The sequence below is a fragment of the Eschrichtius robustus genome, chromosome 6 (genome assembly GCF_028021215.1).
Source record: "Eschrichtius robustus isolate mEscRob2 chromosome 6, mEscRob2.pri, whole genome shotgun sequence".
Lineage (NCBI taxonomy): Eukaryota > Metazoa > Chordata > Mammalia > Artiodactyla > Eschrichtiidae > Eschrichtius > Eschrichtius robustus.
Genome location: NC_090829.1, coordinates 104,089,809 through 104,115,491, shown reverse-complemented (window position 1 = coordinate 104,115,491; position 25,683 = coordinate 104,089,809). Strand labels below are relative to the sequence as shown.

The 25,683-nt window shown below is 35.5% G+C and overlaps 2 protein-coding genes and 1 long non-coding RNA gene across 7 annotated transcripts in view; 2 read left to right on the top strand and 1 right to left on the bottom strand.

The window, feature by feature from the left end:
• The window catches only part of ARL13B (ARF like GTPase 13B), an 80,548-nt gene extending 66,917 nt beyond the window's left edge, over window positions 1–13,631 (top strand). Inside the window, exons 8-10 of one of the 2 annotated variants that reach the window (XM_068546897.1) lie at window positions 1,847–1,963; window positions 2,935–3,003; window positions 12,908–13,629. In XM_068546897.1, coding sequence (XP_068402998.1) covers window positions 1,847–1,963; window positions 2,935–3,003; window positions 12,908–12,984 — 263 coding nt within the window. In that variant the 3' untranslated portion in view covers window positions 12,985–13,629. Of the gene's footprint in view, window positions 1–1,846; window positions 1,964–2,934; window positions 3,004–12,907 lie in introns of both variants that reach the window. The other variant, XM_068546898.1, reaches the window with a different exon arrangement.
• A 5,466-nt stretch (window positions 13,632–19,097) lies between these two features.
• LOC137765805 (uncharacterized) lies at window positions 19,098–20,990 on the bottom strand. Its single transcript, XR_011074255.1, has 2 exons — window positions 20,944–20,990; window positions 19,098–19,461 (listed from the first exon to the last, which is right to left on the bottom strand). It is a non-coding gene; the product is annotated as an uncharacterized lncRNA (long non-coding RNA).
• Window positions 20,991–21,219: 229 nt separating this feature from the next.
• NSUN3 (NOP2/Sun RNA methyltransferase 3) overlaps window positions 21,220–25,683 on the top strand; it is a 53,045-nt gene continuing 48,581 nt past the window's right edge. For 2 of the 4 annotated variants that reach the window (XM_068545598.1, XM_068545600.1), the window contains exons 1-2: window positions 21,220–21,341; window positions 22,162–22,271. In XM_068545598.1, the coding sequence (XP_068401699.1) occupies window positions 21,327–21,341; window positions 22,162–22,271 (125 nt within the window). In that variant the 5' untranslated portion in view covers window positions 21,220–21,326. Of the gene's footprint in view, window positions 21,342–22,161; window positions 22,272–25,683 lie in introns of those variants that run through there. The other 2 variants (XM_068545601.1, XM_068545599.1) reach the window with 2 other exon arrangements.

Below are 25,683 nucleotides of genomic sequence, written 5' to 3'. Positions count from 1 at the left end.
CTTCAATTCATAATTACTTTACTTTTTCTAAGTGGTTATGTAATTTAACAGGAAGTTCACATCTTTTGGTATCATAGAGAGAGCCTCTGCCTTTGGACTCAAGACAACCTGGGGTAGCATCCAGAATTTCTCATCTACTAGATATATGTTACGTTATATAGTGTTCTTCAGTCCTCGTTTCCTCTCTAAAATGGGGTTGTCATCTTTTTTTTCACCAGGCTTTTAGGTTTACTTATAATAAAAGTAACCCTAGAGTGTTCCTAGCACAGGGCCTGACACATCGGAAATACTCAATAATCATTGCTTCCTTGCCATTCCTAGTTAGCAATATGGTTCCATGGTATATAAGAATTTTTGTACAGTATCAAAGAGTTTATGAAAATAAGATCTCAGTCCCTGAGCTGCAGATTAGCTAACATGGATATTTTGCTATATAGAAATAATTAGATTTGAAAGTTATAGTTTTGTAATTTGGGAAGTTAGGGTAGCCACATTTGTACCCATATCGCTCTATCAATAGGGTAAAACAAAAAGTAGACTTAAAGTGGCCTCTCAATATATTGGAAGAACTCTTCCAAACACTAATATGTTGTTAAAGAACAAAATGATTTGGTAGATGATTTGAAAATAGTATTTAACACAGCACTATGTTATTTACCATAGCAATCCTCGGGTATATGATTCTCATTATACAGAATAGGAAACCAGGGCCTTGGAGAGGTTGAGTAATTTAAGATCATACGTCTCATCTGTGGCTGTACTGAGACACGCTTCCCTCAACTTCAGGTCCTCTGCTTCGTATCCTATGCTTGTCCGTGACCCTGTTCTACTGCCCATCCTAAAGTACCATATGGTTCTGGAGGCTCTCTTTCCTTTCTCCCAGCTGTAAAGCTTACAGCTTTAATTGTAAAAAGATGTCTCTGTTTCTATCTAGAGTAAAATATTTCAAGTGATACTAATTTATTTAGAAAAATAATGTTTCTAAATATATTTGTATTTCTCATTGCTTTATAGGTTTCATAGATGTTGGCTGCTTGTTGTATAACAGATAATTTCCATTTTAGAAAATGTATTATATATATAAATTTAGCAATTTGGGATTGTCAGTGAAAATATTTCAGTGACTTTGATGTTTGGTTATTTAACTACTATGCCATCCTGGTTCACGTTGTTAAAGTTTACATGTTAACAACACAGATGCACTTAAAATGTTCATATGTGCTTAAGTGAGAATCTGTAAATAGTTATTTTTAGAAAGATTACAAATTCAATTCTGTAAGGTCTAATAATGTGAGTTTTGGTTACATATATTTATATTGGGCATACCTTATTTGGGGGTTATTTTCATGGATAATGTGTTTAGATTTGATTGGGGTGTTTTATTACATCTCAAAGGATTATTTTTGGACTTATACCTAGAATCATTCTGTATATCCTGCTGAGACAAACCAATACCTCTCCTTTTTCCCCAGGTCATTCTGAGTTTTATGGAAATCCCTACAGTTGGATAATTCCATTTACTTAGTATGATATTTGGGGGAAAAAATGTTACTTTTGGAAATATGGACTTTTTTTGTATTCCAAATCACCTCTTATAGAACTTAAAATATGGCTTTTTGCCATTTGTGTCATATTCATCAATCATTCATCCAATAAACCATCACTTAAAAATTTATTCTTAGTGAAGGCAAGTTCACAGTTCATTATTGGTAACAATTTTTAAGTTGAATTGAAGATATATTCCTATGGTAATAATAATATCAATATTCTAATTCTGTTCATTAGTTTTTATTATAGAAGTAACTTCTTCACAGAGGCATAAAGTTTCATGTTTATATTCTCACAGATAACAGTAAAAAGAAAACTAAGAAACTAAGAATGAAAAGGAGCCACCGTGTAGAACCTGTTAATACAGATGACTCTGCTCCTAAGAGTCCAACACCACCCCCACCTCTTCCTCCTGGTGAGTAAACTGATGTTGATACTGAATTTAGAAATACTGCTTTAAACATTGAAGAAAAAGAAAGAAATTATGCAGTTTTTATTCAGTATATTTATCATCTTGTGAATTGTGAAAAAGGTAGAATTCTTTGCTCCATCTACTTTGTTCAGAATTTATCAACATAAATATCTATTGCTTTTTTTTACTCAGAAAAAATGTTTTATGAAAGTAAAAAAATAAGTAAAAATTAATAAGAAAACTTTACCTAAGCACTTCTTATAATGGATTCAAGTCCTATTTGAAATATCAGTACCCAGATTGCTAAAAGGAATTTAAGTTTAAGGAATGGACGGCTAACATGAGCTTTTAAAAAATTGGATCTTTCATCCTGAAAGTTAACATTTGAAACCAAGATGTGTGAGTGTTTCCGTTATATTTCCAACATTCATCCCGACCTTCTAAGCTGTTTTGAGGATTAAGTGGAATACTGCATATAAAGCACTGGGACATACTAACTGCACAATAATTGTAATATTTTTGGCACTGGGCATAGTACCTCACATACTCAATAAATATCAAACGTATATGTTTATAGTTTCCTTTTAGCCCTGCTAGAAGGCTTTAGATGGTAACATTTTCCTTTGAGAATTATTTTAAGACTCATTTCTAGTATTCCATTTAATAAGTTTACATTTCTTTTAGTCTCTGTTGGGGGTTAGAATAGTAGCCTAAGGTTATTTATGATGGCAGTGAGGATGCTTATATTTTTAACGAAAGGTAAATAAAAACTTTAAGCAGATATTACCAACCTATAATTACATTTTTAAATAGAAGCCATTTAAAATGGGTTTATGGTTATTCAGTACTGCATCATTCAGTATATATGAATTGATATTGAAGTTATATACATTCCTGTCAAGAAAGGGATCCTCTCAACAGACCTAAAGAGATATTGTTTAACAGTGTTTTTAAATGTTTTTCTTTTTCTTTAGTTGGCTGGGGAACCCCCAAAGTCACTAGACTTCCAAAACTTGAGCCTCTTGGTGAAACACGTCATAATGGTAATGCAAAAGGATCAGTTTTCAAAGCTCTACGTACCACATTCACTTTTCTTTACCTCATTACTTCAACGAACTTTTACTTTTGGAAGCCTTTCAAATCCACAACCATCCTTTTTCATTACACTTCACTTTTTGTCATTTATTTATTTTTTTATTCCTAAGTGCCCTTTGCCTCTATATAATTTGATTTGACCTGTACCTTAGAATACAGAGGTAAAGACCGTCAGAGCTTGTGTTTATCCATTATATATTAATGTAAATAGTTGTAAAAGGGAAAGATTTTTAAGTAACTTAACTTAAATATGAGACAGTACAATTATAGTGTTAAAAACTTCATTGTCCTATATATGCTCAATATACTCAATGATAATGCCGCATAATTGTTCTTTCTCTGCTTCTAATGATACTCAGCTGCTGTATATTACAGTGAAGTAAAGAGTAACACAGTTTGTCAGATCAGAGACCAAATCAGTAAGCCAAATAAAGTTCAGCCAAATAGAAAGTTACTGAAGGCTTCATTGACTAAAGAAAACACTTTTTTTTGGATGAAATTAACACAAGGTTTAGTACAGCCAGTATAGGGCATAAGAACTTCACCTGGAAAACTAGAGAAAGGACAGTTGGGAGTAGAGAACTGCCTTATACAACAGGCAGAAGTTCTGATTTCAGACCATCAGCCCAGATTCCTTTAATAAAATATTTCTAAAATGCAGAAGGATAATTTTATATATATATATAGTAACTCAATAAACTTCTTTATCAAGAACATTTCATCTCCTTTCTGATAGCTCTGTTTCCCTAATCTAGAACTTGGTTTCCTAAGAAGACCCATTTACTAGGGAAAAAAAAATTCAGAAGTTTAATCTTTAGAAAAGCATTATATATAATTTAAAATTATATTGAACTGTATAAAATATTTTATTCAAAAAGTATATAAATTTAAATGTGCTGGTTGCTTTCTTTTTCTGAATACTGTGTCAATAATGAAATATTTCTTCATAATCATTAGTGAAAATTAAAAGATTTTTTTCAATTCTAAAGACAGAAAGTTTGTCCTTAGACTATATCAAAATTACAGTGAAATCACATGTCTTTTTGGTTGCTGACTTTACATCATGATGTTTTTATTGACTACAATAGGTTAATTCCTGTTTTATTACACTCTGAAATTGTGTGTGCTAGACTACATTATCAGTTTAAATATTCACTGTGTTGTTAGAAACAATTAGATAATGCTAATATATCTGTGTATAAATACATATACATGTGTGCATGTATTTATACACAGATATATTAGCATTACCTAATTGTTTCTAACAACACAGTGAATATATATAAATACATGTACATAGAGAAAAATATTAATTTCTCATATAACAGGTACTATTTTTTCTTACTGAATTAGGCGTCCAACAAACAACTGTTTTGTATCTGACACCACCTAAAACATTGGTGATGCCAAGATGAATAAGACGTAAATTCTACTTTTCTGGGGATCCTAGTCTAACATAAAAGATAACACTCCAGCTTACTATAGTATATGTGACAATTCACAATGTATGGTGAAAGGTTCTATGGTGTACAATTGGAGTACTGTGCACAAACCGCCTAGACAGTGAAAGTGGTATTAGAACTGGGTCTTTGAAGAATGAGAAGAGTCAGTAAGTAGAAGAAACAGACTATTCAGAGGTGGAGAGGTGGGAAAAGACATTGCTTATTTGGAAAATAGTATGAAGTTACTTGTGACTAGAGCTTAGGTTCATGTGGGTAGAATGGGTAAGAAAGAGGAAATTTAAAGTTACAGAGAGTGCTGATCCTCGAATTATGGCTTATAGCCAGATTGTTTAGGGCCTCACAGGTATGGTAAGATGTCTGGACATGCTATAATTTTACAGGAGACACTATACATTTTTAGCAGAGAAATAGTATTACAAGATTTATTGTTTAGGATAATACTTTTTGTCACAATGTAAAGTATAGACTAGACTGTGGTCACACCTGAGCTAAGGATCCCAGTTAGAAGCTGTTGCAGTAGTCAGAGTGAGAAGTGAGGAATAGGAATTGGAATGGAGAATAAAAATGTACGCAAGGAATATTTGAACAGTTATAAGTACTATATGATGAATGGATGTATGGGCTAAAAGGAGAGAGGAACAGGAAATTATTTGGCTCAAGGTGCTAGAAGGTTGGTGCTATTTCTAAGACTGAAAATACATGAGGAGGAAGGAAACCTGCTCTGGAGGTGTCTGTAGGCTTATCTATTTGGAAATGTCTATAAGCCAGTACAAATAAGATTCTGGAGCTCTGGAGAAAAGGGACACAGGTGGGTGGGAGGGTATGTAGGCAGTTTTTTTTTTTTTTTCTGTTGTCATCACACAATAGGAATGCTTTGTTCTGTAATACGTGTTCTGTAATTGTTTACTGAATGAATGCAGTTGAAAGAATGATAGTTTCCTGTTTCTGAGGGAAAGTATGTAGAATAAGGAGAAAAGAACTAATGGTAGCATCTGGGGGAACATTATAGTTAGAAGCAAGTAAAAAAGAGGTTGAAAATGGGCTAAGAAGGTTGTTTTTTGTTTTTGTTTTGTTTTTCTTTGCTTTCCTGTATTTATTTTTAAATTAGAACTCCTGGGAAAGAATTATAATCAATTAGTTAAGTTTAAGACCACCATTGTTCTAATATATCAGTTAATTTTAAGTATGTATCAATAAATTTAACTTCTCAGAGCAAAGAATTAGACATCCTAACTTCACAAGTTTTAAAATACCTTTATTATTTTTTCTCATAAATTTTAAGGCAAAGTATACCTTATCTAGGTAAAAAAAAATGTACAATCAACTCTGCTTTCATTAACGGAGAAGAAAGTAGGTATAATAAATTTAAAATTTTAATTAAAAAGCTTAAATTAGTTTTTAGTGTTTATCATGAGATTTTCATCTGAGATGCTGATAGTTGCCAATATTATAATCTCATCCTCTTCTCTTCCCTAACTTTGTACACATTTATTTGAATGTGGTTGATGGCAAGTAGACAACAGATACATGACAAACGAGGGTAAATAATTAAAATTTAACTACATTTGGGTTTGGCACTTAAAATTTACTGAGATGAAAACAATTTGTTGTAGTCCAATTAGGAATTAAGGTAGATTCTTATTTGTTCTTTGATTAGAGACATTTACCTTGATGGCAATTTAATTTTATTACTTTTCTAATTTCTTTTACTTTCTGTAAACCTCACTCTGTGTAACAGGTAAGACAGATGCATTCTTCACTTTGTAAATACTCTCAATCTGTACTTCATCAACATGTTATGTGTTACACATTATGAGAAATAAATCCAAGATTCTGTTAGCCAAAAATACCAAGTACAAAACTAAAGAATATTTTCAAATCTTAAAACATGAATGAAAATTAAATTTTGTATGTTAAAAAGTTTGAAGCCCTTTATAAAAATGGGTGTCAATTAATTTGGTCCTATCAGTTGGGCACTATGATCAACTTATATCCCCTACATTTAAGGCAATAAGAAACCTATTTTGTGTAGAATGATTTAATTCTGGCAATGAAATAATACAGCATCAACTGCAAAAAATATGTAATTTCTTGGGAGGGAAAAAGATACTTCTTGCCATGTGTATGTGATTTATCTTTTTAGTAGGGTACTTTTAAATTCCAGAAGTAAAACATAATAGAAACGGTATTCATTCTGGTTTAATCTTGAGTTCTGTTATGTGTTATAATTCTCATTAATTTTGAAATCAAGAAGTTAGAAAAGGCATACTTTAAATTTATCAAAATAATTGTCTCTGTTATAATTTTAATTATAGCAATAGTAATACCTGTATATACTATGTGACTGGCATATTGCTAAGTACTTTAGGTACATTATCTCATTTTAATTCTTCTAATAGCCTTGTAAGATGGGCAATTTTTTGTGTGAGGAACCTATACCCCAAGGTCACATAGCTATAAGTGGCAAAATCAGGATTTGAACTTAGGTCTGTCCAGCTTTGAAATCCATACTTTGAATTCATTATATTATACTATTACATTAAGATTTGTTAGAGCATCATTGCAGCTTAGTAGTTGCTTTAAATTTATAGTTGCTTGAACAATCATTTTCTCCTAATTTTTTTTAAAGAGGCAAGAATATACAGTTTATTATTTAAAAAATTTTTTTGTTAAGTAATGATATAGCTGTGGCAAATCAAGTATTGTCTATGGTACACTCTGGTAGAGGCTGCAGACTGATGACACAAGAGCAAATCTGACTGTTTAACCAAACTGATGTTCAAAATGTTTGAAATAGGGGGTACATGATGTTGGTATGTCTCATTACTGGTGGTGTTAACCTTGATCATTTGGATAAGGTGGTATTTGCCACATTGTAAAATGTTACTGTTTTCCCTCTTTGTAATTAGTAAATATTTTAGAAGTGATTCTTTAAGATTATGCAAATATTCTGTTCTCCACAAACTTTAGCCTACTAGTTTTGGCCTCCATCATTGGATTGTGTCTGCAATAATTATTACTGTGGTATTTGCCTAATGGTAATTTTCTGTTTCTCGTTCTTACATTGAAATTTATTCAGATTCATTATTTTATTTGTTTTTTATTTTTTCCTTCCAGTTTTATTGAGATATAATTGATTTAAAGCACTGTATAAGTTTAAAGTATACAGCATAATGACTTGACTTACATACATCATGAAATGATTATCACAATAAACTTAGTGAACATCCACCATCTCATACAGATAAAGACAAAAGAAAAAGAAACTTTCCTTGTGTGGAGAACTGTTAGGATTTATTCTCTTAACAACTTTCATGTATAACATACAGCAGTGTTAATTAATTAATCATGCTTTACATTATGTTCCTAGTACTTACTTATTTTTATAACTGGAAGTTTGTACCTTTTGACCACCTTCATCACCATACAAAGATACTAAGTTATTATTGACTATGTTCCCCACTCTGTACATTTCATCCCTGTGACTCACTTATTTTGTAACTGGAAATTTGTACCTCTTAATTTCCCTCACCTATTTCACTCATCCCCCTGCACCCCACCCTACTGCCCTTGCTACCCACCTCCCCTGTCCAGCAGCTATCTGTTTGTTCTCTGTATCTATGACTATTTCTGTTTTATGTTTGTTCATTTGGTTTTTTTTTTAGATTCCACATGCTAGTGATATCATACAGTATTTGTCTGACTTGTTTCATTTAGCATAATACTCTCTAGGTCTATCCATGTTGTCAAAATGGTAAGGTATCCTTTTTTTTTTTCTGGCTGAGTGGTATTCCAGTGTGTGTGTGTGTGTGTGTTTGTGTATCACATCTTCTTTATCCATTCATCTATTGATGGGCACTTAAGGTTGTTTCATATCTTGGCTATTGTGAATAATGCTGTAATGAATATGGGGGTGCACATGTCTTTTTGAATTAGTGTTTTTGTTTTTTTTGGAAAAATACCCAGAAGTGGAATTGCTGGATTGTATGGTAGTTCTATTTTTAATTTTTTGAGGAACTTCCATACTTTTTTTCATAGTGGCTGCTGTGCTGTTTACATTCCCACCAACGGTGCATGAGGGTTCCCTTTTCTCCACATCTTCACCAACATTTGTTATTTGTGTTGTTTTTGATGGTAGCCATTCTGACAAGTGTGTGGTGATCTCATTGTGGTTTTGATTTGCATTTCCCTGATGATAGTGACGTTGAGCAACTATTCACGTGTCTGTTGGCCATCTGTCTGTTTTCTTTGGAATAATGTCTATTTAGGTCCTCTAGCCCATTTTTTAATTGAGTTGTTTGTTTTTTTGATGTTGAGTTGTATGAGTTCTTTGTATATTCGGATATTAACCCCTTATTGGATATATCACTTGCAAATATCTTCTCCCATTCAGTAGGCTTTCGTTTTGTTCATAGTTTCCTTACTATACAAAAGCTTTTGAGTTTGATGTAGTCCCATTTGTTTATTTTTGCTTTTGTTTCCCTTGACTGAGGAGACGTATCCAAAAAATATCGTTAAGACTGATGTCATAGAGCGTACTGCCTATGTTTTCTTCTAGGATTTTTATGGTTTCACATTTTACATTTAAGTCTTTAGTCATTTAAAATTTATTTTTGTATACGGTGTGAGAAGGTAATCCAGTTTGATTATTTTGCATGTAACTCTCCAGTTTTCCCAGTACCATATATTGAAGAGGCTGTCTTTTCTCCATTGTATATTCTTGCCTCCTTTGTCATGGACTTTTTTTTAGTGGCAGCCCTAGAGTTTGCAATATACATTCACAACGAATCCAAGTCCACTTTCAAATAATACTGTACAACTTAACAGGTAGTGTGAATGCCTATAATAACCAAAGAATCCTAATTCTTTCCTCCTGTCCCTTGTTTCATTGCCGTCATCCATTTCATTTATATATAAGCATACATAAGCATATATATAAGCATACATAAGCATACATAAGCATTTATATATAAGCATATATGTACATGAGATATGCATATAAGTATATATAATCAAATATGTTGTTGCTATTAGTATTTTGAACAAACTGTTATCTGTTAGATCAATTAAGAATATGAAAAATAAGTTTTCATTTTACCTTTACATATTTCGTCTTTGATACTTTTTCTTTCTTTATTTAAATCTGAGTTTCTGATGTTTATTATTTTCCTTCTGTCTGAAGAACTTTTAACATCTCTTGCAAGGCAGGTCTAGTGGGAACAGATTCCTTCATTTTTTGTTTTTCTGAGAAAGTTTTTATTTCTCTTTTACTTTTGAGGAATAATTTTGCAGGGTATAGAATTCTAGGTTGGTGGCAGTTTTTTTCTCTAAATACTTAAAAAAATCTCACTCTACTTTCTTCTCGCTTGCATGGTTTCTGGGGAGAAGTTGGATGTAATTCTTACCTTTGTCCACCTACTGGAAAAGTGGTTTCTCCCCCCTGGCTTCTTTCAGGATTTTTTTTTTCCTTGATTTTCTGTAATTTGAAAATGATACACCTAGATGTAGTTTTGGGGGCATTTATCCTGCACAGTGTTCTCTAAGTTTCTTGAATCTGGTGTTTGGTGTTTGACATTAATTTGAGGAAATTCTCAGTCATTATTGCTTCAGATGTTGCTTCTGCTCCTTTCTCTCTTCTCCTTCTGGTATTCCCATTACATGTATGTTAGACCTTTGGTGCTTGAACAGTTCTCGGATGTTCTCTTTTTTTTCTTTTCAGTTCTTTTTGCTTTCTAGTTTTCAAGGATTCTATTGATATATATCTCTTTTCCCAGCCATGTCCAGTTTACTAATAAACCCATCAAATGCATTCTTCATTTCTGTTACAGTGTTCTTTTCTCTTTTTCCAAAAGCATTTCTTTTTGGTTCTTAGGACTTCCATCTCTCTGCTTACACTTCCCATCTGTTCTTGCATGCTGTCTACTTCATCCATTAAAGCCCTTAGCTGATTAGTCATAGTAGTTTTAAATACCTGGCCTGATAATTCCGGTATCAGTGCCATATCTTGTTTTGATGCTTGCTCTGTCTCTTCAAATTATGTTTTTGCCTTCTGGACTTCTTTCTTGATAGTCCAGCATGATGTACTTGGTAAGAGGAACTACTGTAAATAGGCCTTTAGTAATGCCGTGGTGCTGTGTGGTGGCAGGGGAAGCATTCTATATTCCTGTGATTAGGTCTCAGGTCTTTTAGTGAGCCTGTGCCTCTGGACTGTTGACTTCATAAGAGTTTCTCAAATTTTTTTTCTCCCCCATTAAGTGGTACAGAATGGCTAGGGCCAGCTGGAATTGGTTATTGCACTTCCCCAGGTGGGTTAGGTTCTGATAATACCCCAGCGGGTTAGGCTCTGGTTAACTAGTTTCCTCGAGTGCAGGCCTTGTTAAGAACAAAATACTACAAGGTATTTCATAATGGTTCCTTTTCCCCTGCTCTGCTGTGAGCAGGAGGGGATTTTTCTCCAGCATTTACTGTGGGAATTTGTTCAGGCTCCTGGAGCTGAATCTCACAATATCGGGGGGGGGTCCCCCTTATGACTTAATTTCCCTGGAGTTTTTAACTCTCAGGCTTGTCCACACTGAGCATCCAGCATTTTGTCAATCACATTTCAGGTTTTCCTACCTGGGCACTGGTTCCCTCAGCACTTTCCATTCATGAATGTCTGGCCTGGTAAACTGAGACTTCCTGTGTTTGCCTGTCTCTCCAATATTGAGGGCAGTGGTTTGTTTTGGTGACCTCCCCTCTCTTATGGGTCCCAGAAGAACTGGTGATTTTTTAGTCTTTCAGCTGTTTACATCTCATTAGTATGGAGTGACTTCCAAGCTTCTTAAATGCTGTTAGGACTTTGCTAAATTAATGTTTGTTAAGTAGAGCCCCTGGCCTCAGTTCAAAAAGACCAGAAGAGAAATTGAAATAGAGAAATTACTCACAGGTCCTGGAGGAAGTACATGACATGCTTCAAGGGTTCCACAGTGGGATGTGGGAGGTCAAGGCAAGGTGTAGGCAGAGAGAACTGCAGTACCTGGGCAACATGCCTTTATTAGGGCCTGTGGGTGGAGTGCTTTGGGGTTCCCAGGCTAAGGCCAGATTGGTCAGTTCAAACCAAAACAGCGGAGTTTTGGTAAGTTCCTCTGGGGTATTATCTAAGGGAAGGCGAGCGAGACAGTTGATCACGAAGGCCATTGGGGAAGTCATATCAGGAACTTAGCATTTACTTGTGATTCTGCAGGCTGTTTTCTAGAGCATGTTCTTGCATGAGGTGCTAGTATCTATTTAAGGCCCCCACAGGCCACTTGGCCAGACAAAATAGATGCTGAGGTAGCAATACCATGGAGTAGCTTAGCTAAACTCCGGCACATGCAGAACTGGAAATGGGCCCCTAAATATATATATATATATTTTTTTTTTTTTTTTAAACTTTGGGTTTATTTATTTATGTCTGTGTTGGGTCTTTGTTTCTGTGCGAGGGCTTTCTCTAGTTGCGGCAAGTGGGGGTCACTCTTCATCGCGGTGCGCGGGCCCCTCACTATTGCAGCTTCTCTTGTTGCGGAGCACAGGCTCCAGACGCGCAGGCTCAGTAATTGTGGCTCATGGGCCTAGTTGCTCCGCGGCATGTGGGATCTTCCCAGATCAGGGCTCGAACCCATGTCCCCTGCATTGGCAGGCAGATTCTCAACCACTGCGCCACCAGGGAAGCCCAAATATATTTTTAATATATTTATTTCAAGTAATCTTGAACACCTGTGCTTCTAGAATAATTTTAATGTAATAGGCCAGGAAATACTTACTTACTGAAGGTTTCCATATGCTATTAAATTTATAAACCTAAATTTATGATAATTAAGGGCTAGGAACTTATTATGAAGTACAAATTAAGACTGTTTCTGTATCAAATATGCCCTAAATCAATGAACTATATTGAAGCATCATTTTAAAAGATTCCTATGTACCAGAACACTAAGATAATTAATGAATTTTTCTCTGCAAATTCCTAGAAGTAATAGCCATTGGAGAAGGACATGGATTGTACAAATACTGATTTTATCAGGGCTTTGGCAATAGGTTCCATAAATTTTAGATGTTTGTTGTTTGTTTTGTTCTAATGTGAACACTTAATTGGAAACAATAATAATATATACATTAGGTGCAGCTTTTTATTAAATCAAGTAGAGAATAATTTATAACCTAGAGTTATGAATTTACCCTAGTGGTTGTGTTTTGAATTTATTCAAGTTTTTTTGGATTCTTCCTTTTCTTTCCCCTGTCCTCCCCAACCATTGCTTCACCTGTAAAGTCAGAGTGTCTTACTCTTTTAAAGGGGGAAATTAATTAATTGTGTCAGAAATCTTGATTTACCATAACACTTGTATATTTTTGGTACCCCTTCTTTGCACAGACTTCTACGGGAAGCCACTGCCTCCCCTGGCTGTGCGACAGAGACCTAACAGTGATTCTCACGACGTCATAACATAACCAGCTCATGTGGACGCGCTCTGTTAAGGTCGGCAAGATGAGCTGGAGGACCTTCTTTCTCACAGGAGAAAAACCCTGAACATCGATGACTGGGACAAGACAACCGTAGCAGTATCAGTGAGCCAAAGACCTGACTGTTTTGATAATTACTTACCCATGGTCTTCATGGTTCAAAGAAAAAAAAGAAGCAAAATGACCAGCAAATGGGACAAGCATTTGGACCAAGTTAGCAAAAATTACTGTTGACTCTGATTTATACATCCCCACTCATGGGCATATTCCTGAAGGAAAAGCTGTTCAGGAAAAGAGCCAATGGACTCTGTACACTTTCTTTATTATTTGTTTAATAGTCTTTATTTCTGTATCTTAAACATTTGTAAGATATATGTGCATGGAAAGGGAATTCTTAGGAATTTATAACCTAAATTTTTAACTTTTTATATTTTTCTAAAACTTTGGTTTAAGAATTTTAATTACTAAAATATTGACTGTGCACTTTTCTGTAGATGCTTTGTTTAAATTGTGTCTGGAAAATGGAGTTGATTTACTTGACAGACATGAGCTATACAAACAGGATATATTTATATGGTTTGAGGTATGTTTTATAATAGTACTGTTCTTGAAATATACATCCTAATTTTACCTTATTTTAAGATATCTTTTTAAAATCGATTCTCAGATTTTTATTTTACCAAATTATGTTATTTGAAAGCACTAATTAATTAATTGAATTTTTGTTGTTTGTTTTCTTTGGTGATGTTCCCAATAAATGAGAGACACTTGCAATACCTTTTGACTTAAATGCTTTTTAAATTAATAAAAATGTTTTCTGAGATATTATTAAAAGTCCCAATAAACACCTCATTCAAATACTAGATCTTTTCAGAGATCAGGGTGCTCCTTCTCACTCCCTTGTTCTATCAGAAGCTTCAGTGACTCTTTTAGGTTATTCTAATTCTTTTTTGCCTTGAAATTAAAGGCAAAAAGACCGGAAAAGCTACTGTAGTCCAGAGACTTTATTTTATAACTGGGAAATACTTGGGTACTAAAGAAATAAGAATGAAATGGTGGTTTAAATTACATTTATAAAGAAATAATTCCAAAATAATTACTTAATTTAAAATAATGGTACTTCTCTTGCACTGAAGAACGGCATCTATAGGATTCTTTCCTCATCTGGCAGTTAGACAAACTTTTAGATATATATTTTGAATAATAGATTCAAATGTTTAATTAAAAGTATCCATTTACATCAAGGTGAAAATAACCCAGCAGTCCCCAACCTTTTTGGCACCAGGGACCATCCCCCCCACACACCGTCTGTAGAAGACAATTATTCCACGGGCAGTGGTGGGGGGATGGTTCAGGAGGTAATGTGAGTGATGGGGAGCGATGGGGAGCGGCAGATGGAGCTTCGCTTGCTCGCCTGCCCCTCACCTCCTGCTCTGTGGCCCGGTTCCTAACAGGCCAAGGACTGGTACCGGTCTGCAGCCCGGGGGTTGGGGACCCCTGCCCTAAACAGTAATCACCTTGTTAAAATTGGTCAGTTTGGCAACTTGTACTGATAGCAGACTTATACTGGTATCTGACAATAACATGATTAAGTATGTCTAAGTTTAATACGATTATTTACTTTTAAAATGTTCCTTTAGAGCATCACATTTTATTCACATTTTTTAACTCATTGAACGCGTTTATTAATCAGCTCACTTACTACTGTAGTCAACATCATATGCAGTTTTTTGGAGTTTTGTACATGGGAACTACTTAGCACACTGAGTAGAAAAAGCATTCTATTTCAGATACAAAATTCATAACAACCTAAATTTGATACGTGACCGAAGTGTAAGGAAAAGCAACACAAGAAGACAGAATGTAAACTTTGAATTGGATTTTAGAGAAAAAACTTGTTTGTATATCTTTTTTGGTTCCTTTTTGTAAAATTTACATTTATTCATTTTCTAAAACCTAAACTAACACTTTTGCCATTTTTAATATTCATCTAGTTTGGGAATAGATATAAATCTTTAAAATTTTTGTTTCCTACCAGTGATTACTGTGGTGTACAATAATTACTGAGTCCATTTAATAAAAATAAATAAAAATCATTTTCAAGATTTTGAAGTTAAATATATGATAAAATGGAATAAATGTTTTATATCTCTCTCAAAAATTAATTTGTATTCTTAAAGCATTCTAAAAATATTTTTAAAGTTTTGTAAATCCAGGTGGCTTTGAACAAGTAAATGCCTATTTTGTTATATGCTGCATTTTTATTCTTAATCATTATGAATTATGACATTTTCACACAATAAAAATAATTTCATCAGTATGCTGTTTTGCTTTTCATTTGAGAAACTTAAATGGTTTCTTTTTGGTAACAAAATAGAGAATTTTAAAAAATATGATTGTTGACATTTTAAATCGATAGATTAAAATGATAAATTTTTTGTTACTTTACATGAAAAACTTTTTTCTCTGCATGCATTTTTATATATGTGGGAAAGAACATTGTCATTTTAAAGGCAGTTAAACATACATCATATCACCTTATGTTTCTAGATGACTTGATGTCTGTCTCTTGTTAAGGTAAAGCTACTAACCAAAAGATAGTTTCACTTTTTTGAAAGATAATTCTCTATACTTTTATGTGTAAAATGCACATATAACATATATACAATTTTGTATGTAGTTGATTTAAGTAGAAAACTATTTTTAGAAGCAACACTAGAAAGAAATGTTGCAAAATGCTAATAGTGAATTTTTTAGTTATTGGTCGTGTGTTTTCCTCAATTTTTCAAACTAGTTTTTTGTAATTTGTCTACTTTTATAATGGAGGAAGCAAATTCATAATTTTGTAAAAATTAAGTGCCATGTTTTCTGCAAGTTTAAAATGAAATGCTCTTTTAAGTGTCAAATGATGGAATAGAATTCACCTAATTTGTAAAACTTTCTGTGAATAGTCGAGAGACATTCAACAATTGAATATGCCATTATATTTGAGGCTGATCTCTTACTAAGTGTTCTTTTACTATGACAATATTTTATTTTATTTGAAACTTGGTTCTATATGCTACACTTTTTATGTTAGTTTCTCTCATTCCACACTAAAGAAATACTATGCTTCCAGATGGCAAAACTTATCAAAAGTGAAACTGCCTATACAAATAAAGCTGTAGGTTATACATTTTGTTATCCTTGGCTTTACTATTTAAGTTTTTCTCTAACTGAAGTATACTTTGCAATTGAGATTCTGCTAATACTGACCTTCTAATTTATCAAGAAATACATTCTAGTGGATCCAAAAAATAAATTCATATATTTCAAACCTTACATTAAAGAATGGTGTAAATTATCAAAATAGCAATAATCCATTGTCTTTGTGGAAGCAATAATAGAAGTCTATTTTTTTGAGAAAAAATAATAAATCAGAAATGAATTTCCTTTAATGAAGGGGATCAGTTTATATTAAAGGGAAAATATGAAGAAAATCATTTGCCAGTTTAGAGCATGAGTTGTAAATTCCTTTTGTGTGCTGATGAGGAAACAATTTATGTTCTGGGTAAACGAACCAGTGGTCTCCAAATTTTATACATCCTCTTCAGTAAGCATTTTTAGTATACATTAAATATAAAGTTACTGTATTAGTTTGCTAGGGTTGTCATAACAAAAAAGTACCACAGACTGGGTGGCTTAAACAACAGAAATTTATTTTCTCATAGTTCTGAAGCCTGAGTCCAAGATTAAGGTGTTGGCAACCTTGTCTGAAACCTCTCTCCTTGGCTTACAGATGGCTGCTGCTAGTGTCTCAGTGTGCCCAAATTTCCTCTTTATAAGGACACCAGTCAGATTGGATTAGGACCCACCCTAAAGGGCTCCTTTTAACTTAGTCACCTCTGAAAAGGCCCCATTTCCACATGCAGTCACATTCTGAGGTACTGGGATGGGAGAGTGGGTGGGGGAGGGGGGAGTTAGGGCTTCAACATGAATTTTGAGGGGAAAAGTCTCAGCCCTTAACAATTATATACATGTTCTCCTGTATTTTGCATATACTCCCCTAAATTTTTTTTAAAGATTAGAAAAAATTAAATAAAAATACAAGTTATTATATTCACTTCCCAGTCCCAGTGGATTGTCTGCTGGAGTTTGTACACACCACTTTGGAGGACTATGATTAAAAAAATGAGAGCCTCAGCTAACTAGCTACTCACCTAAAGTGAAGTTCAAGATTGCCTATAACTATGCTTTGTTCTCTTGCTTTGATGGTAGGTTTCTCTAGTGTCTTTTTCTGCTATTCAATTTAAGGAGCTTACACTCTCTTGATGTCAGATTGTTTTACTACAAATCCTGTCTTTACCTTCTTGATGCATAAACCTGAACATGAAGGGCTTTGAGAGATGTTTTATATAAATATGAAAATTCATAAAGTTTATTCTGAAACACTTCTTATATCAAATGACTTCACAATAAAATTGCTTAGGTATGTAAAAATTATTTTCCTGCATAGCAGTAAGTCCTTATATTCTTAAGCTGCCTCAGTCTTTAAAAATAATAATAATAATAACAATAATAATTTTAAAACCCTAGTACAATTTCTGGTATTTGTGTCAGCTTAATTTCTTGTCTCATGTCTGCAAAAACAAGTCTGCCTCTAGCCATTTCTATTCTTTTTTTTTTAATATTACATAGTATTTATTTATTTTTATTAATTTTTTTTGGAGTATGGTTGCTTTACACTGTTGTGTTAGCTTCCACTGCACAGCAAAATGAGTCAGCCGTACACATACAGATATCTCCTCCCTTTTGGACTTCTCTCCCATTTGGGTTACCACAGTGCATTAGGTAGAGTTCCCTGTGCTATAAAGTATGTTCCAATCAGTTGTCTATTTTATACATAGTGTCAATAAATTATATGTGTCAATCCCAATCTCCCAATTCCTCCCTCCCCACTCCTTTCCCCCTTGGTATCCATACATTTGTTCTCTACGTCTATGTCTCTATTTTTGCTTTGCAAATAAGATCGTCTATACCAATGGTCCCCAAACGTTTTGGCACCAGGGACCGGTTTCATGGAAGACAATTTTTCCATGGCTTGCCCACTGCTCACCTCCTGCTGTGCGGCCTGATTCCTAACAGGCTGAGGACCGGTACCCGTCCGTGGCCCGGGGGTTGGGTACCCCTGATCTATACCATTTTTCTAGATTCCACATACATGCGTTATTATACGATATTTGCTTTTCTCTTTCTGACTTACTTCACTCTGAATGACACTCTCTATGTCCATCCATGTCTCTACAAATGACCCAATTTCGTTCCTTTTTATGGCTGAGTAATATTCCATTGTATATATGTACCACATCTTCTATAGCTATTCCTCTGTTGATGGATATTTAGGTTGCTTCCATGTCCTGGCTATTGTAAATAGTGCTGCTATGAATATTGGGGTGCATGTGTTTTTTTGAATTACGGTTTTCCCTGGGTATATGCCCAGTAGTGAGGTTACTGGGTCATATGGTAATTCTACTTTTAGTTTTTTAAGGAACCTCCGTACTGTCCTCCATAGTGGCTGTATCAATTTACGTTCCCACCAACAGTGTAGGAGGGTTTCCTTTTCTCCACACCCTCTCCAGCATTTGTTTGTAGATTTTTTGATGATGGCCATTCTGACTGGTGTGAGGTGATACCTCATTGTAGCTTTGATTTGCATTTCTCTAATAATTAGTGATGTTGAGCAGCTTTTCATGTGCCTTTTGGCCCTCCGTATGTCTTCTTTGGAGAAATGTCTATTTAGGTCTTCTGCCCATTTTTTGATTGGGTTGTTTGTTTTTTTGATATTGAGCTATATGAGCTGCTTGTAAAGCAGTTCCTTAAAACTCAGTGTGGAACTTTGTTTATTCTTCAGTAGTTATTTGGTGTTGGTTAGGGTAAATCCATTAATATTCTCATGATACACTGATATTGATTTTAGATAGATTAGCAGGTGAAATGAGAAAGATCAAACTAAAGAAAAAAGGGAGAAAGAAACAGAAGTAGCTCCCCTCTGTGGGAAGAAACTTGCAAGCAATGGAATCACTTACAAACTCAAACAACTGATCGCATAAAAATTTAAAATATTTTCACATTTAAAAAAAATTTATTTACTTTATTTATTTATTTTTGGCTGCATTGGGTCTTTGTTGCTGTGCGGGGGCTTTCTCTAGTTGCAGCGAGCGGTGGCTACTCTTCGTTGAGGTGCGCAGGCTTCTCATTACGGTGGCTTCTCGTTGCGGAGCACAGGCTCTAGGCGCGCATGCTTCAGTAATTGTGGCACTCAGGCTTCAGCAGTTGTGGCTCGTGGGGTCTAGAGTGCAGGCTCAGTAGTTGTGGTGCATGGGCTTAGTTGCTCTGCAGCATGTGGGATCTTCCCGGACCAGGGCTCGAACCCCTGTCCCCTGCATTGGCAGGTGGATTCTTAACCAGTGCGCCACCAGGGAAGCCCTATTTTCACATTTAAAATCAAATGATTGTAAGAAAAATTGGCAAAGTAGTTGAAAATGTGATATGGTTAACATCTCAAATATAAATATAAATAGCACTAAGACAGCTCTAGATAAGTGGATATGAGCAGGTAATTTACAACAGAAATAAAATAACTAATAAGATTTGAAAACCTACCCAGACTAAGGCCATAATTAAAAATTATAAGATTATCAGACATGCAAAGATTCATGAGCAAAAATGTCTATCAATAATAGGATAGCTAGTAAGTATGTTAACCTCCATACCTTCAAATACTATGCAACTTCTAGAAATTATGTACTGTATATGAAGAATTTTTAATAAAAGAAATTGCTTATAAAAACAAAGAGGATACATTATACATAGTCTTATCAAACTTGAAAATGCATAAAATTAGAGAAACACACCAAAATGTTAATAGTGATTATCTCTAGTGGCATTATGCATGATTTTCATTCTCATAGGCTTAAAATTTTTTTTTCTTCAATGAGCATTAGTTTATTTAAAATTCAGAAAACAGAAATGTGCTAAAGAAGTCACAAAACAATATAATAGAACAAATATGACTGCTTTCCAAGCATAACATATCCCCTTTCCCTAATAGAAAAATAGTAAACATGATTTCTACTACCTCCTTTAAAGTTTTTTATATGTCTACATTGCAAATATAGTACCACATTGATTCACTAAATGCAGCAATCTAATGAGTACAGAAAAAAAAGTATATAAAATCTCTGAGGCTAAAAGGTGGACTAATGACTTTTCCTTAAACTTTCAACAAAGTAGTGCATTGAATCATCTCACTCCTTAGTACTATATTTTCTCTTGCACCAAATCTAAATTCATTTTTAGATTATTGGGTAACCTGTTTAAATAAATAAATATATTAAGCTTCAAATCACATTTGGGGTAATGAAATTTATCTTTTTACATGGTCCTAAGATTTGCACCTATATTATACATTATACTGATACATGGAGCATCAAGGGTCTCAAAATGATGATGGTCATTAAATATTAGGGACTACTTTCCTGAGAACCACTAACACTTCCCCTAGTAAAGGTGGGTAAGGAGGGTCATTTTTTAGGGTATAGGGTGTAAGGTCATTTTGGTCGTCAGGCATTTGGTATCAGAATTTGATGATAATCACAAAGATCAAGATAGTGAAAATAATACACAGTAGCAGCTAACATTTGGGCATTTACTATTCCCTAGTCTCTATGCTAGACGCTTTACCTGTGTATTTCAATCAATTTAATCCTTTAACCCTCCCCATTAAAAGAGAGATATTATCCCAATGGGCCATCTCTAGGAAATGCGTGACAATTTCTTTTTCATCATATCCGTTCTTTTATCTTGAGTCCTGAATATCTGGGATAACGGGGGTCTTCGGATTTGGTAGATTAACAGTAACCAGCTTCGCCTCTGAGAACATCTTAAAACAACGATCATACAACGTACCTAATAGTGACAAACACTTCCATCCTTTCACTGAGCCTCAAGCACACACCAGTGAGAGACTGTTCAGCGTGAGGCGCGACTTTTTTAAGACAGGCTGCCCAAGGCTCCGCCCACGGGCCCCAGCCACGCCCCCGGAGTAGGTAGGCACCGCCTCCTTCAGCCACCAGCAGAAGTTAACTTTGCGCTTGCCTCTCGCGGCACCTAGGGTTTTAGGCGAGATTTCGATAACTGAGGCAAAGCAGAATCTCGCGAGAAGTTGAACCGGAAAAGTGAGGGATGGGAGAGAATTCCGGCGAAACTCGGAAGACGGGGTGAGCTTTTGGTTCCCCGCAAGCTTGAGCTGCCCGGTGGTCTTGACTTCTTGTTTGACCTCTCCTGACGGAATGATGTTGACCCGGGTGAGGGCTGGGATCCAGCCGGGTGCCTGTGACTGAACCAGAAACTTTATCGACCGACGACGTGGCGAGGGAGGGGGCTGGGTTGTGGGAATTTGGAGATCTCTGGGTTTCTCTGGCTTCAGTCCAAAGCTCTAGAATAATGCCGCGTGTTTTGACGCTTGTTCGTGAGCGTTCTCTGTCGTTTTCTCCCAAGACTCACATCCGCCTCAAATAACCTGTCTGCAGTCCCGCCTGCAGACTTTAATATCCACTCCTTTCAGCTTTGAGCACAATGCAAGCTCTTGGAGGGCTGAGACTCTCTTTGTCACTGTACTGTCCTGGGAGCTTAAAGGATATCTGTTACATAGGTAAACTTTTCTTGGATTAGTAAATGAAATAGAACTGAAAGGACGTTTCCACAGGAAACTAGAGTGACTTTTCTTCTAAATACATTTTATTTTGGAATAATTTTACATTTCCTAAGAAGTTGCGAAGATAATAAAGACTTCCTCTGCCCATTTCACCCAGTTCCCCTAATGTTAACATCTAGAGTGGCTTATTTAAATTAATTTTGTTCCTTTGACACACATTCCTGTGTTAACACCGCAATTCTGCTTTACCCTTTGCTTTACATTTGAGCAATAATCATTTGGAGAAACCTTTTTTTCATAAGTAAATAATACAATTTTGTTATGTGTGAGGTACAGCTCCTGTTGTAAGAACTAGTAATTATCAGGGGAAAAAAAGTGTTATCTTAAGAAAAAAGACTGTACTGATAATGTTGAAGTTAAGTAAATTGGTAACATCAGAGTGTGTCAGCAGCCTTTTCTTATCATCATAGCTGAAAGCAAAATCAGAGAGGAAGGTTGCAAAACAGATTTGCAAAGTTGTATTGGATCATTTTGAAAAGGAATATTCCAGAGAACTTGGAGATGCCTGGCATACAGTAAGGTTAGTATAATTCATCTCTTGATGCTTTATGATAGAACAAGAAATAAACCCATCTGGGGGAGGGGTGCTGTGAAGATAAAAGATAAAGGAATCTAAACCTGGTTTCCATTTCCTGCTGAGGCTTCAGAAGGGAGAAGGAGGAGGAAATAGATTGGCCCATAGGAAAATGGAAAGGGTAGAAAGAAAACTTTGTAGTGATAATTTTGTTATAAGCAAAAATTGTTATGCCCTTGCCTTAAGAAATTGCTTTGATCTTTGAAACAGGACTGCCCACCAGTTTGACAAAATTAATTATACTGTAACAGAAAAATCTGAAAGAAAAATTTTGAGGGTATTTGACTAGTTTCTGAAATTCAGGAGATAATGCAACAAGTCTTTAAAGCCAACACTGCTTTATCTTAGCTGAAGTCACTCTATTTGGTAATCATGTTTCTTCCCCATATCTATAGCTGGCTGTGTTTTGAACACACATGCCTGTGCCCCCCCCCACACACAAATTATTTAAATGTATTATAGAAAACAGAAATGAGAAATATTTAATGCCTAGATGTGAGAGAAGTTCGATTTGTATGTTTAGTGAGTTTTGTGTTTGGTCAGTATGTTGCTCTATGGGTTCTTTACATTGAGTGCCTGATACAGTATACCATACACTGTGAAATACAAAGAGCAAGACAGTCCCCAGGACCAGTTTTCAGACAGTCTGTTCATGGAGGAGGAGGCGCATGATTAAAACTATATAAACTGCTAATTCCATAAATATCCCAATAGAAATAGGCGGGAGTACCTAGTCTTATCTACCAAAGCCTGATGGTGCCAGCAGAGACCTGAGGAGAAGCCAGGTCTTGGTGATGTAATAAAGTATGAAGTGGTTCTGAAATAATTTTAGACAAATTAAACTGTTTTAGAAACTTGTAAATACTGTAACGTGAAAATGTAGTTTATAGTTGTAGTTTTATTTCAAAACTAGATTTTTAAATGGGTGTCTTCTATCACAGAGAAGAAAGAGGAATGAATAGTGAAGCGTGTAATTAATTCATGAGGTTTTCAGTATGCACAGTTACTCAAATACAATAGCCGAATAACCAAACACCTATGGCATGCTTATTATGTGCCAGGTAATACTGACTTTTTTTGACGCTTAGAACAAACCTCTGAAGTTTGTTTCCCACTTTTCACCTGAGGGAACTGCACAGACTTTAAGTAATTTGCCCAAGTTCTCTCAGCTAGTAAGTGGCAGAACTGGGATTTGTGCCCAGGCTCTCTGGTTCGTGAACTCCCATGGCTAACCCCTATTCTATATGCCTCTCATACCTGGGATGTAATTAGGCGTAAATGGATGATTTAAAAAAAAAGAAAAATTTCAAGAGGTGTATTGTCTTCAGACTTTATCTGGCTGCTCAGACCCTGTAATGAGTTATTTTTCTATTTACTGTGCTCAGACAGATTTATAAATTATTATTTGACCCTAACCAAAATGAGCGGTACATTTAATTAGCCATGCCTTCTGCTTCATCTACCTTTTTGTTGGGTTTTCATGGTAATTTAAGTTTTGCATAAACATGTGCTAAATTTGCCATAGGCAAAATAAAGGCTTTCTCAGCTTAGAAAGTAGTCTGAGCATGGAGGATGGCATGGAGAAATAAGAACAGAAATACTTTTGTTTTTTAACTATTTATTTGCAAGACGTAATATTGTGCTTGCAGAGTCTATGTACTTCCAGGGAAAGGTGAGTGCATTTTTGTGCTATCTAGAAAGTTAATAATTTACTCAGTATTTTTAGTTTTCTGTAGTAGTGGGGTAGGTTTAGTGTTTATTTTAATTTTATTGTTTTTTAAAAACCCTTCTTGCCCTCACATTCTTAGCAGCCCTTTGAAGTTGAGAGTTCACCCGGATTCAATTTTTGCCCTACTTGTTACCTACATGTTCTCCTTAAGGTGAGCCCATTCATGGCATGACTCTAAACTTCCCTCAGTGTGCTGTCATCTCAAGTGATGCAGCCCTTGCCAAGCTTAAGTGTTTTCTGATAACTTAGTTTCGTACCAGGCAAACTCAAAAGCATATTATTATTTTCCCTTACCAAACCTATGTTGCCATTTGCTGCTTGCATATTCTGTCTCATTTGAAGGCATCACTATCAATTCAGTTTCCTTTTTCCTCCTCCACACTTCTACTGCCTTTTAGTGAAGAATGAACCTTATTCAGAGATAGGTCTGACATTTGCCCTCAGCTCCTTGGAGGTGATCTCTAAGCCCTTGGAATGCTCTGCCTAAAAGTCTTTGTTTACCTGGGGGCTTGGGCACCGTGGGGAAGTGTAATAACGTGATGTGAGGTGGGGGCTCTGGGCCACCGTATCAGCTAGGGCTCCTGCCTCCAACCTCCGGAGGGGCTGGAGACTGAAGGTCAGCTGAGTGGGTAGTCAGTCATGTTTGTGTGACTGAGCCCCAGTAAAATCTAGACACCAAGACTCCCTGGTTGGCAGTACTCCTGTGCATATTGTCACACATCGTTACGGGGAAAGGTTATCCTTGTCCATGATTCCACTGAGGAGGACAGCTGGAAGCTTCATGCTTTGAACTGTCCTACACTCTGCATCCTGCATCTCTTACCTTGCCTGATTTTAACTGTAATAAGCTGTAACCATAACCATGAGTGTAACAGTGAGTTATAGCTTATAATGTAGCTAATAAAATAGCTTTTAGCTAATAATCAACCTGAGAGTGGTCTTGGGGAACCCGAACTTAATAGTGTAATAGTAAGGGTGGTCTTGGGGTCTCCCTAACTCTGTACTACCACCACACACCACTGCCCTGCCCCCATCAGAATCTAAATGCCCACCAAGTGCTTTTGCTTTTACTTGAGAAGTTTCTTAATTTGGATCTCCTTTTTATCATCACTGTTACTATTTAGTTAGGCCTTCATTGTTTCCTTACCTGACATATTGCAACAGCCCTTTTCCATAGTCTCTCCCCTTTAATATTTGTTTGTTTGCTTAGTTTAGCATCCACTTTTATGGCACTATATGCCAGACAACGTTCTAATCACTTTACAGATGATAACATAATCCTGTACAACCCTTCGAGGTAGTTATTATTATTTCCATTTTATAGATAGGAAAGCTGAGGCATGCAGAGGTTAAGTAACTTGCCCAGTGATACGCAGCTCACATTTGGAAAAGCCCTGGGAGTTTGTCTTACCCACGCTGTCATGCTGCTTCTCAATGCTGCCGTATTCCAGCATGTCACTCCTGGGATACTAGCTTCCTTTGCTCCCCCACTGTCTGCAGTATTACGTTTGGACTAAATGTCTTATCATGACTAGACAGGCTCCGTCATCTTTTCGGGACTGAGTATGCTGTTCCCTCTGCCAGGAATGATGCCCTCCTTTTCCCCTCTGTACGGTGGTTAAAGTGGGG